At 44.7% G+C, this 12706-nt stretch overlaps 1 protein-coding gene across 1 annotated transcript in view; it reads right to left on the bottom strand.

Moving 5' to 3' along the window:
- spon1a (spondin 1a) overlaps positions 1-12706 on the bottom strand; it is a 509033-nt gene that overhangs the window by 351147 nt on the left and 145180 nt on the right. Inside the window, exons 4-5 of the mRNA XM_077248223.1 lie at positions 6853-6926; positions 6002-6124 (exon numbers count right to left, since the gene is read on the bottom strand). Coding sequence (XP_077104338.1) covers positions 6002-6124; positions 6853-6926 — 197 coding nt within the window. The remainder of the gene's footprint in view (positions 1-6001; positions 6125-6852; positions 6927-12706) is intronic.

The raw sequence follows: 12706 nt of genomic DNA on the forward strand, positions 1-12706 counted from the left end.
AGAGCCGGAGGCAGAGCCAGTGCCTGTTCCAGAGCCGGAGGCAGAGCCAGTGCCTGTTCCAGAGCCGGAGGCAGAGCCAGTGCCTGTTCCAGAGCCGGAGGCAGAGCCAGTGCCTGTTCCAGAGCCGGAGGCAGAGCCAGTGCCTGTTCCAGAGCCGGAGGCAGAGCCAGTGCCTGTTCCAGAGCTGGAGCCAATGTCTGTTTCAGCGCCAGAGCCAGTGTTTGTTTCTGTGTCTGTGTCTGTTCTTGTGGCTGTTACAGTTTTGGTGTCTGTTCCTGAGCCGGTGTCTGTTCCTGAGCTAATGCCTGTTCCTGAGCCAGTGCCAGTGCCAGTGTCTGTTCCAGAGCTGGAGCCAGTGGCTGTTTTAGAGCCAGAGCCGGTGCCGTCTGTTCCAGAGCCAGTGTCTGCTGTTCCAGAGCCGGTGTCTGCTATTCCTGAGCCAGTGCCAGTGTCTGTTCCAGAGCCTCTGCCATGGCCGCCCGAGGGGTCTGCTCCGCCCTGGCCGCCCGAGGGGTCTGCACCGCCCTGGCCGCCCGAGGGGTCTGCACCGCCCTGTCCGCCCGAGGGGTCTTCACCGCCCTGGCCGCCCGTGGGGTATTCACCGCCCTGGCCGCCCGAGGGGTCTGCACCGCCCTGGCCGCCCGAGGGGTCTTCACCGCCCTGGCCGCCCGAGGGGTCTTCACCGCCCTGGCCGCCCGAGGGGTCTTCACCGCCCTGGCCGCCCGAGGGGTCTTCACCGCCCTGGCCGCCCGAGGGGTCTTCACCGCCCTGGCCGCCCGAGGGGTCTTCACCGCCCTGGCCGCCCGAAGGGTCTTCACCGCCCTGGCCGCCCGATGGGCCGTCTGCTTCGCCCTGGCCGCCCGATGGACTGTCTGCTTCGCCCTGGCCGCCCGATGGACTGTCTGCTTCGCCCTGGCCGCCGGCTAAACCATCACCCGCTGTCTCTGTTTCCTTCCATGGACCTGGCCCCCCATCCCTCCCCCTGATCCTCCACCGTTCCACCTCCCTCCTGGACTCTTGTTTTGTTTCTTTTTTGTGGGTCTTGGAGCGTCTGGTAGCCGCTCCGTAGAGGGGGGGTTATGTCACAGTGTTGGTTTGTGTTTTCCCCGGGTGTCCACTAGAGGTCTCTTTCCCTTACTGTCACCATTCATTCTGGAACTGCATTTCCCACGATCCTTTGTCTGTTCTCATCACTCATCATTGCACGCAGCTGTTTTCCATTACATTGTTTAGTTCTGTGTATAAATACCCTGTCTGTTTCAGTCCATGTCACGGAGTCGTTGTTTTATGTCCCCACGCTTCTGAGGTTTGTTTCTGCTCGTTTCTCGTTTTTGTTGTTTTGTTCTTGGATTGCTTATACGGTGTTTGACCCTTGCCTGGACTGGATTACGTGTACGGATTACCCAATAAATATACTGCTACTGGATCTACTGTTTCCCTGTGTGTGCGTCGTGACACATATTTTCTAGATGTCCACAGCAGCATGCTTGTGTGTTTTCTTTTACACAAATGCTTTAGGAATTGTACCAGCACATGGGAATGTTTTCCGCACGTGTGACAATCGCAAATCTACTGTGTGTTATCTACTGTACAAGTGTGTGTCTGTTTGCCAGTATGTCTTTCACTGTTCCCTAAGCCCATAAATTAGGGCACCACACATTCTTTATCAGATTCATCTAGCTCCCTAAGTACATTCTAATCAGAGTATTGATCTGAGCTGCAGAAGCTCAAGTGGAGAGCGATTCTAATCCCCAGGCTTAATTTACTCCCAAAGAGACACTCTCAAGGTTATCCACACCAACCACAAGAGACAAGAAGAGAGGACAGGTGTTAAGAGAAAATAATAAGGAAAATATTGCATATTAAACATCTTAACTTATGTTTGTTGCAAAATGAACAACAATCATATAGACATATTGTGAGCATAAAATAGATTGAGCCAAGAGATTTAAACCACTAGTGATGCTCGCTACTGCACAATGTACCGTCATAATGCAAGGGTGCTTGCGAAGGGACCAGTCATTGTTGTGCAGTGTCCACACTGTAAAAAAAAATCGTAAAAAAACGGTCAATGACTGGCAGCTGCGGCTGCCGAACAAAAACCGTAAAAATAAAGTAAAATATCGTCATTTAAATGAAATGCAAAAAACTTTTTACAGAAAAACACTGTTATTTTACAACTATTTCCTGAATTATTACGATCAAACACCTTCATTGTAAAAAATCCCATAAAAAAAAGTCAAATGACTGTCAGCAACGGCTGCCATACAAAAACCATAAAATTAATGTAAAATGTCTTAATTTAAATAAGTGCAAAATACTTTTAAAGAAATCTTCATTAATCTTTTTTAACAGAAACACACAGTTAAAACACAGTTATTTCACATTTATTTTCTGATTTATTTACTGAAAAACATGCAGTTAATTACATGCATGATTTGCTTTGACTATCTACATCACTACATCAGCAACTACACAGTTACTGTCAGTTAAATAAAGAAACATGCAGCATTTCATCAGTGTTTATTTGCTCATCCTGGACTGAAGCTCAGGCTCTACTCTTCAACACAATGGTGACACACGAAACACACCATACAGAAACACTTTAAACCCCAACAGGACATTAAACACTACCAGATCTCTCAGGATCTAAGCATCTTCGCTTATTACAATCCAGACTTTATTTCTTTCATACTAACATTATTATTGAGAATTAACAGAGGTTTAGAAGTTGAAGCTTTATTGAAAAGAATAAAGTTTTTGCTTTAGTTGGGCTCTTGAACTTTAAGTGTTGAACGTAATGTTTCTCTGCCTGCATTAACTGTGTGTCTCCGATGCATATTTGTTATGGTAAGAGTCTAAGAGAAACTCAAATCAGATAATGTTGGTCACTTTGTAGTGAGAATAGTCATCATGTAGAGTCCGGCTCCATTGATACCATCTGAAGTATAATATCTGATTATGTCATTAAATATTAGTTATTCATTTTGCATGACAAAGCTTCTATAAAACATTCTCCAGTGCTGTGATACTCAGATTTTATGACTCAGTCATTATACAGAAAATATTTGACAGGATCATATCGACTCACTCAGACATCAAGCATCAGCGTATGAATCACAACAATGGTGACAATGAGAAAAAAACTATTTTGGTTGTCACCATTGTTGAGATTCATATGTTGATTCTTGATGTCTCTATACATCTAAAAAAACGACAAAACTTTTTTGTGTAATATATATATATATATATATATATATATATATATATATATATATATATATATATTTTTTTTTTTTTTTTTTTTTTGCAGGTTGTTATAATACTGATACCACAATATTCAAGGGTCATGTGAAAAATTATGACATTAATTAAAGACCTTGTATAAAGCTAAATTCCACCTACATACTCTGTAATCAAATATATCATATAAAAGTTTTCACTGTCATATCAGTGAATCAGATCATCATATGATGACTATAACATGATCAATTAATGATTGAGATCATCTGATATTTTCTCCAGCATTTATGACAAACGTGTATCAAATACACAGTTAAAGCAGCCAGAGAAAAGCATAAGTTAAATCTCAAGGGTCATGACCCCAACTAAAGCAGACACTGATCCCAATCATGGTGACATCAAATTTATTTTAAAGTTTTTTACACTTTATTTAAATTAGAATATTTTACTTTAACTTTATGGTTTTTGTTTGGCAGCCGTAGCAGCCAGTCATTTGACCCTTTTTTTTACGATTTTTTATAATGAAGGTATTTGATCATAATAATGCAGGAAATACCTGTAAAATAACAGTGTTTTTTTCGGTTTATTCAAATTCGCATATTTTAAAAAAACTGTTTTTTTTTTGTTTTTTTGTAATGGTTGCTCATGAGGAAAAATCCTCCAGCTCCTGCACATTCTTTACTTTTCCAGCATATTCTGCATATTTGACTCCTTACTAGCAGTGACTATGATTGTGAGACCCATCTTTTCGCACTGGTGACAACTGAGGGACTCAAACACAACTATCACAAACCCTGCAAACACTTAGTGATCCTCAAGAAGTCCATTAAGGATGAAACTGGATGTAAATTGTTCTTATTTTGTTGAAAAATTGTATTAATTTAGTCCTGCCCTTCAGAGGCTAAAAAATATATTAGCATGTAAAACAAAATAAGAAAACTTTAAACATCACCATTTGCTCAAAAGTTTACCCCTGGCTCTTAATGCATTGTGTTGCATTCTTGAGCATTACCTTGCAGATTCTGGAAGATGTACAATAGGTAAATGTATGACTTTGACTATACATTGCAATCACGTTGTAAGGTTTAAAATATTAATTTAAGAGCTCAGTGTTGAGACCTTTCGCCGGAATTTGATAGACAGGCGATCTGACCAATCATAATGCAGATACCGCCATTTTTGTCCGACAAACAAACTAAATCAGTTAGTAGATTAAAGTCAGTGGACTTGAACTTGAAAAATGGTGTGTATTGATATCTTTTTGCAGTTCTGATTTTCATCCATGTTTAATTTGTGCTATAACTAGAGGAGATTATCAGTTCATGTGCTGCTTGAACTGAGGCCAACACATTAAAGCACCACAAAACAGCATTTATTGTTTGAATTTCATAATAACTATAAAATGTAAAAGATGAGACTTTATTTCATCCCAAAAGTAGGCTGCTCTGTCTTGTATGTTGGCGCATATTCAGTGTCCTCTTTGCTCCACAATATATTTTTCACTGTGTGAGAACATTTGGAGTGAGAGCGGAACGGCTTGTCGGACGTAGCAACAGTAACTAAGAGGGGCGGGTCTTTGTGAAAGGTCAATTTCAAATCATTTAAATCTTTGTGGACTCCGCTGGACTCGACTCGGATGTTAAGGACTCGGACTCAAGTCCGACTCGGCCCTCTTTGGACTCGGACTTGGACTCGGACTCCATTGTTAAGGACTTGGACTTGACTCGGACTCGACAAAGGTGGACTCGGACCCAACACTAGGCTCAACCTCAATAAAACCCTTGCGTCCATCCAAAAGCTTGTCATTCTTAAATGAAAACTCGAAACTTCACGAAAATAGGTGAGAACATGCAACATATGATTCTAAACAAGTGTGCAAACTTTTATGGGGATCGGCCCATAGGTGGGGCTATAACTGTTAAAAAGCTTTAAAACCATATTTTCCTTTTTAAATTGCCTGTATTGGCTGTAAAGGGTCTTTTCCATCAATGATTTTGGTGGTTACAGGCTAGGAAAATAAATACAATTTTATGCTTGTGCTTAAAGGCCTTAAAATGCTTGAACCTCTAGATAATTGCTGCTCGCAGCTATATTTTTTATTGTATTGTGTCTACTTTATTCTCTGTGAAGCGCTTTGGGTTTGAGAAAAGCGCAATATAATTAAATGTATCATCATCATCACTGCTAAGGGAAATGCTAACAAAGTATTTGAAGGTTGAGCGCGCGAGCACATTGGCCACTGATACAGCATGAACCAATCAGCTGTGCCCTATTGATAATGATGTTATTGCAAGGATGTTGAGTTAAGGACCTATTAGCCCGCGTCATCTAGAGTTTCATGAAAGAACTTTGTATTTCACACATAAAACATGGAATGATGTGAAATAACTCTTTAAATAAAATGTATAATGTCATACTATAATTTCCTATAGTCATGTCCAATACCACTGGGTGTTCTTCACAAAAAATGCTCTATGATTTTATACTCCCTTGAGATGGCTTGATTCCCTCCCTCCTTCAATGTAAGTACTGTGAGTACCGTCCACCATGGAAAAAAAATCTAGACATTTTATTAAAAAAAAGTAACAGAAAACCTCATGTAGGTTGCATGATGAAAGGTATAATTTGTCCCTGAGTATTGCATAACAATTCAAATGGCTAACTTGTTGTCTCTGCACTCTAAACTGGGATAGGAGAAGATTTTTTAACATTGAAAAAATTACACACCTCACATGTCATTGAGGACATAGTGTCTTACTTGGGTAGTCTTTTGGGTGCAATTTCTCTGACCAGTTCCCGTAAAAGGTGACTCTGTATTTGGCAGTTCCACAGGCACAGCAGTCCAGCAGAGGTTTGTCTGTGGCTTCTCCATACAGCGGTTCTAAAGGACAAGAGAGAATGGCTGGATTGTTATTTATATCCAAATGTACAGCATCTAAAATGTATTATTTATTTATTATAAATAATAAATAACTGATAATGTATCTATTATTTATTTGATCTTTAAAATTATTATATCTACAAAATTATAATTATGTATATCTAAACTGCACAACAGGCTTAATCACACAAACTTTTGTTGTGTCACTAGATAGGCTTCGTACACTATCAAGAATGTGAAATAATGAAGTAATTGAAAAATGCAAGATGTCCCTATTGCTATGTTTTGTTTTGGACACTGGTCTCCAGTATGAGATGCTTTTAACTTTAACTTTTAGCTGCTTTTTTTTTCATCCCAGTACCAGAGGCTTTTGACTTTATACTGACAACTATTGGTCTGGCTGCAAGAAGTTTTTTAACGGCACACTGCACACAGTCTCTATCCTGCAATGGATGGATGTTGGTTGAAGGCATTTGTGAGAATTGTACTGTTTGTTTACAGTTGGAATAATTATGCTGAAATATAATCCCCTGTAACAATCAGGCCTGCAATATAACCAAAGCTCCGATAGAATGTTGCCCATGCTATTTAACAGCTATATGAGGAGACAAACCTGGGGAGAAGAGAGAACATAGGAAAAGTACTATACACTGTGAAAAAAAACCAGCTAATAGAATAACTGCCTGTAATATGCTAAACCATCTATCTGAGGGTAATGAATATCTCACCTTTCTCACACATCCGCTTCGTGAGCGAGCCCTCATCCTGGAATGAGATGATCTTCCTCTGAACAATACTAGCCCTAGAGATAGAGAGAACACGGTAATGAAGGGGAATCAAGAAAAGAAAAGAATAGAAAAGAAAATCAGCACTTTGAAAAGGCAGCAATCATGAACCCCCGTGGAGTGATTGTAATCCACGAAAAGAAGCACGTGCAATTCGAATGGCAGTACATTACTAAAAGGAGCTGTGCCCTGGATATCACAAGCCTTCAGATATGAAGCATATTTATGCATTTCTGCTGAAACTTACAGTCATGTCAAGTCATCTTTATTTATATAGCGCTTTTTACAATACAGATTGTTTCAAAGCAGCTTTACAGAGATAACAGGAAAATAATGTTGTAATAGTATAGTTAAATACAAAATTAAATGTACCCAACTAAGCAAGCCAAAAGCCAATGGCGACAAAGGCGAAGAAAGGAGAAAAAGGTGACAGTGGCAAGGAACCAAAACTCCATCAGGTGACAGAATGGAGAAAAAAAACCTTGGGAGAACCCAGGCTAAGACAGGGGGCAAGTCCTCCTTTGGCCAATAAACGAACAGTGTATGATTATGATTTAGGCAGCATCATAGGTCAGAAGTCAGATGGGATCAGAACTTTCACAATATTTATCCAGTTCCATCTGGTTGGGGGTCAGAGTCATCACGCCGGAATGGAGACGAGTTTGTTGAGGTGTCAATGAGGCCTTCACAGTGTTGATGAGGCTGGCACTTCAAGGATGGTTTGCGGTAAATCTCTGGATAAACAGAGAGACTAATATTAGCATAGACGCCATCCTTCTTATGATGTACAAAGTACATCAGGATTTATGGGAAGTGTTCCCGGTTTCGGCTGATCTAAACTATGCAGCCTAACATTGAATTATAGAAGTCTATAATGTGTTATGCGTATTCTAAGCCAAAAATATGTGTTTTTAGTCTAGATTTGAACTGACAGACTGTGCCTGCTTCCCCGACCATGTTAGGAAGATTGTTCCAAAGTTTTGGTGCTAAATTGGAAAAGGATCTACTGCCAGCAGTCGATTTAGATATTATAATTATTATCAACTGGCCAGAATTTTGAGATCGCAATAGACGTGGAGGACTATAATGCGTTAGGAGCTCGCTCAAGTATAGGGGAGCTAAACCATTTAGTGCTTTGTAAGTAATCAGCAATATTTTAAAATGTATACAATGTTTAATAGGGAGGCAATGCAGTGTTGACAGAACCGGGCTAATATGGCCATACTTCCTGGTTCTGGTAAGAACTGCATTTTGGACCAACTTTAGTTTATGTATTAAATGTGCAGGGCAACCACCCAGTAGAGCATTGCGATAATCTAGCCTTGTCATGAACGCATGAACCAATTGTTCTGCATTTTTCATTGAGAGCATATGACGTAATTTAGATATACTCTTAAGATGAATAAATGCAGTTTTACAGATACTAGACACTAGACATTTCAAATGGAAGGTTGGTATCAAAGAGCACCTGGGCTCCTAACCGGCAACGAAGACTTAACAGAGCAGCCATCAAGTGTTAGACAGTATTCTAGGTTATTACGTGAGGAAGTTTTTTTGTCCAATAATTAGAATCGTACTCGGTTACGTCCGTAACCTTGGTTCTCTCTAGGAGAGAGAACGAGTATTGCGTAAGTTGCTTACGCTACGGGTAAAGTCATCTTTTCTCGAGATATGAAGCTAAAAAATGATCCTAATTTTTCCATTTATTGTCAACGCAGTGCAGCAGCTAGCAGACCTAGAGCAGGCTCTCTTGCTTGCTCATTGGCTGCCCTGCGGCAACTGCAGCAGCCTACCACTGAGCCTAGCGCGTGACGTCGCGCCCTCTACACAGCGTCACAGCGTGCCAAAAGGGGCGTGGTTTAGCGTATAAAAGTCAGGCTTGGAGGCTGCTCACTGGTTTTCATCGACTGAAGCGAAAATAGCTTGTGGCGCCAGCACGGTCAGATTACGCAATACTCGTTCCCTCTTCTAGAGAGAACCAAGGTTACGTGCGTAACCGAGTACGTTCTCTTACGAGAGGTTCTCTCGTATTGCGTAAGTTGCTTACGCTACGGGAACCCATTGTCAACGCCGTGCGCGCCAAGCATCCACTTTCTTGAGTCCCAGGGAATCCCAGGGAACATAGATAAGTGGGAATCAGGCGGCCAGCAACGCAGACCAGCACATGTTCATAAGCACTTATAGGGCATACAGAGCGGCGTTGCCGGTCTATATAAACCTTCATCATACAGTGCAGCTCAACCAGGAGAGCTGAGGTCACGTGTCTGCGTGCAAAGTCTGCGCACAATCAGATCTGGGCAGAACATACACACCGCTCATACTGACAGAAGTCTAGCCTGCAGGGCGGGAACTTCCAGGTTAAAAAACCTAACGAATGTGGACGAGGAGGCCCAGCCTGCCGCCTCACAAATGTCGTGAATGGAAATCCCGCTGGACCAAGCCCACGACGAAGCCACGCCTCTAGTGGAATGAGCCCTGACGCCCAACGGGCATTGCAGACCTTTAGACACATAAGCAGATGCAATAGCTTCCACTATCCATCTGGACAGGCTCTGTTTCGAGGTGGCCAGACCCTTGGTGCGTCCACCAAACGAAACAAAGAGCTGCTCCGAGCGCCTCAAAGGGGCGGAGCGCGTAATGTAAGCCCTCAGCGCCCTGACAGGGCAGAGGAGATTAACATCGCTCTCACTATCAGATGCTGGCAGAGCCGATAGAGAAATGACCTGCGCTCTGAAGGGAGTGCCCATCACCTTAGGGACATAGCCATGCCTTGGTTTGAGGATGACTTTAGAGTCATTCGGTCCAAACTCAGGAAAAACAGCGCTAACAGACAGTGTTTGTGTAAATCCCCCACACATTTAACTGATGACAGAGCTGTCAGAAAAACGGTTTTGAGCGAGAGGTACTTTAGGTCCACGGAGTCTAGCGGTTCAAAGGGGAATGCTTTCAGGGCCTCTAGGACCAAGGAAAGATCCCACATGGGAACCGAAGGCGGTCGCAGGGGATTCATCCTCCTGGCTCCTTTAAGGAAGTGGATGACAAGCTTGTTCCTTCCTATTGACCGACCGCGCATCAACTCAGCAAACGCTCCAACGGCCGCCACATATACTTTAAGCGTGGATGGGGACCTGCCCTTATCCAACAGCTCTTGAAGGAAGCTAAGTAACCATGGGACCCCACACGTTCGTGGGTCTAGATTTCTGTCGGCACACCATTTGGAGAACACAGACCATTTAGACGCGTAGAGCAGTCTCGCAGAGGGAGCTCTAGACTGTGTGATCGTATTCATAATCCCAAAATCAAACCCTCGTTTTGATGCAAAAAGGTCGACTTCCGCTTTGCCAAACAGACGCCATAGCAACTGGACTGTCTGGGGGTGCAGGGACCATTCCCCTGGGGGAACGTTGTCCCTGGACAGTCTGTCTGGGCCGTCGTTCAGGTGGCCTGGCACATGCGCAGCTCTCAGCGAGCGGAGGATGTGCTGAGACCATACGAGAAGGCGTTCTGTCAGATCGCAGAGACTCCTCGGTCTGACACCGCCCTGACGGTTTTACATACACCACAGACATGTTGTCTGAACCGAGTAGCACGTGGTGGTCCCGTATGAACTGGAGAAAGCGCTTGATCGCGTTCTCGACCGCTATCCTCTCCAGACAGTTTATGTGAAGGCATTTCTCTCGGTCTGACCACAGGCGAAAGACCAGTCTGCCCTCGAGGAGAGCGCCCCAACCTAAGTTGGAGGCGTCCAATGGGAGCTGTATGAGACAGCTCCCATTGTCACCCCCCGCTCGTACCAGTCGGCCGCCAACCAGGGCTGCAGAGCTGAAACGCAGCTCTGAGTCACTCTGATTTGTCTGTGGCCGAGAATCCAAGCCTGGAGAGGCACTCGGGCGTTCAACCAGCGTTGTAGCGGGCGCATGAGCAGCTGGCCCAGCTGAAGCACTGCTGCAGCTGATGCCATACAGCCCAGCATCCTCTGAAATGTTTTCAGAGAAGTGATGCTGCCCTTCACGCACGCCGTGTCGATAAACGAGCCGTCATAGCCACAGATTCCAGTTCTATCCCTAGAAAGGAAACTGACTGACTGGGCAGTAATGAGCTCTTGGTCCAGTTGACCGTCAGACCCAGGCTTTCCAGATGACTGAGAAGCACCGTTCTGTGAGATAAGAGTACTATCTCTGACTGTGCTAAAATCAGCCAATCGTCCAAATAGTTCAGAATTCGCATGCCCTGATTTCTCAAGGGGGCGAGAGCCGCGTCCATGCACTTCGTAAATATACGGGATGCTAAAGACAGGCCGAACAGGAGGGCGGTGTATTGATATACCTGACCGTCGAAGGCGAATCTAAAGAATGGTCTGTGATGGGGTTTTATCGGAATCTGGAAGTATGTGTCTTTCAGATCGAGAGAGATAAACCAGTCCCTCGGGCATATTTGCACGAGAATTTGTCTGGTTGTGAACATTTTGAACGGTCTTCTCATAAGAGCTTTGTTCAAATATCTCAGATCTAAGATAGGTCTTAGAGCTCCGTCTTTCTTGGGTACGAGAAAATAGCGTCTGTAAAAGCCTGACTCGCTCAGAGAAGGAGGTACTGGTTCTATGGCCCCTTTGCACAGCAGTTTGGCTATTTCTGCGCGCTTTCACTTTCGTCTCGGTCCGTGCTCAAAAGCGAGGGGGACAGCGAGGCGAACTGTAGTTAATAGCCCTGCCTTATTGTGCTCAGCACCCATTCTGATACCTCTGGAATAGCCTCCCATGCTTTTACATGTACAGCTAGGGGCAGAATTGACTCCGTGTTCCGATCGCTGCACTTCGTGGGCTCGGGAAACTGAACCGGAGGCTTGCTGACACCAACCTGGGCCGAAGTGTTTGTTAGTAAGCGTGAGCCATCGTGAGCGGGCACGTTGCTTACGTTCATAACTTGACCGATGTGAGGCTGTTGTGGCCGTGTAACAGAGCGGGCAACGAGTAAGTGTGAGCACAGAGTTGTGGGCACATTTTCTACATCTAGCCTTCAAGCGGCATTTGCCAGCTTTATGAGAGTGGGCTCTGTGAGTGTGTGAGACACGGGGGGTATCGTGCTTGTGTGTAGAGGTGAACACTGAGGTGTGGGCACATTTTCTACACTTAAAACACCAACGGCATGAGCCGGATAACCAGACATTATACTCTTTTCGAGATTTCTCTGGGTCCCCATAAAAACGGCGGTTGTGTGCAGTCGAGCGGGTTGTGTTACCGGCTCGTTGGCTGCCAAATACACTGCTGCAGTAGCCTTCTCTGAGTTGACTGACAGGGCGAGACACTTTGACGGTGGTCCGGCCGTTGTGAGACCCAGCTGTCTTTTCCTCTCTGCTGTCGCTAGGAGGACTTTGCGTGCTCGGGCTTCAGCGCAATCTTAGGCCGAGGTCCCCGCGGGGAGGCGGCCTGTGGCAGCTGGATGAGCGCGATCTAGGGCGGGCGCCCTGTCGTCGCTGCGAAGGTTGGGGCTGAGCTGGACGCTGGTTAGAGCTTCGCGCAGGCGGCTGGTCATGTGGGCGGCCTGCAGCAGAGCTAGAGCGTCGAGGCAGGAAGAGGTTCATGGCCTGCGAGGTCTTCTGCACTTCGGAAAAGAAGTCGAGAAACGCAGAGCGCTCGGATTCCCTCATGTCAGCGAGCGTCAACCAGAGGTGCCTCTCTGTGACCGTGAGCGAAGCCATGCATCTCCCGATTGCCTGCGCCACGGATTTTGTAGCACGAAGGGAAAGATCCGTTGCGGTCCTTAAATCCGTGATGGCGGCTGGATCCTTGCTTCTCTCG

The sequence above is a fragment of the Siphateles boraxobius genome, unplaced genomic scaffold (genome assembly GCF_051911475.1).
Source record: "Siphateles boraxobius isolate OS27281-9 unplaced genomic scaffold, OSU_SipBor_1 30, whole genome shotgun sequence".
NCBI lineage: Eukaryota > Metazoa > Chordata > Actinopteri > Cypriniformes > Leuciscidae > Siphateles > Siphateles boraxobius.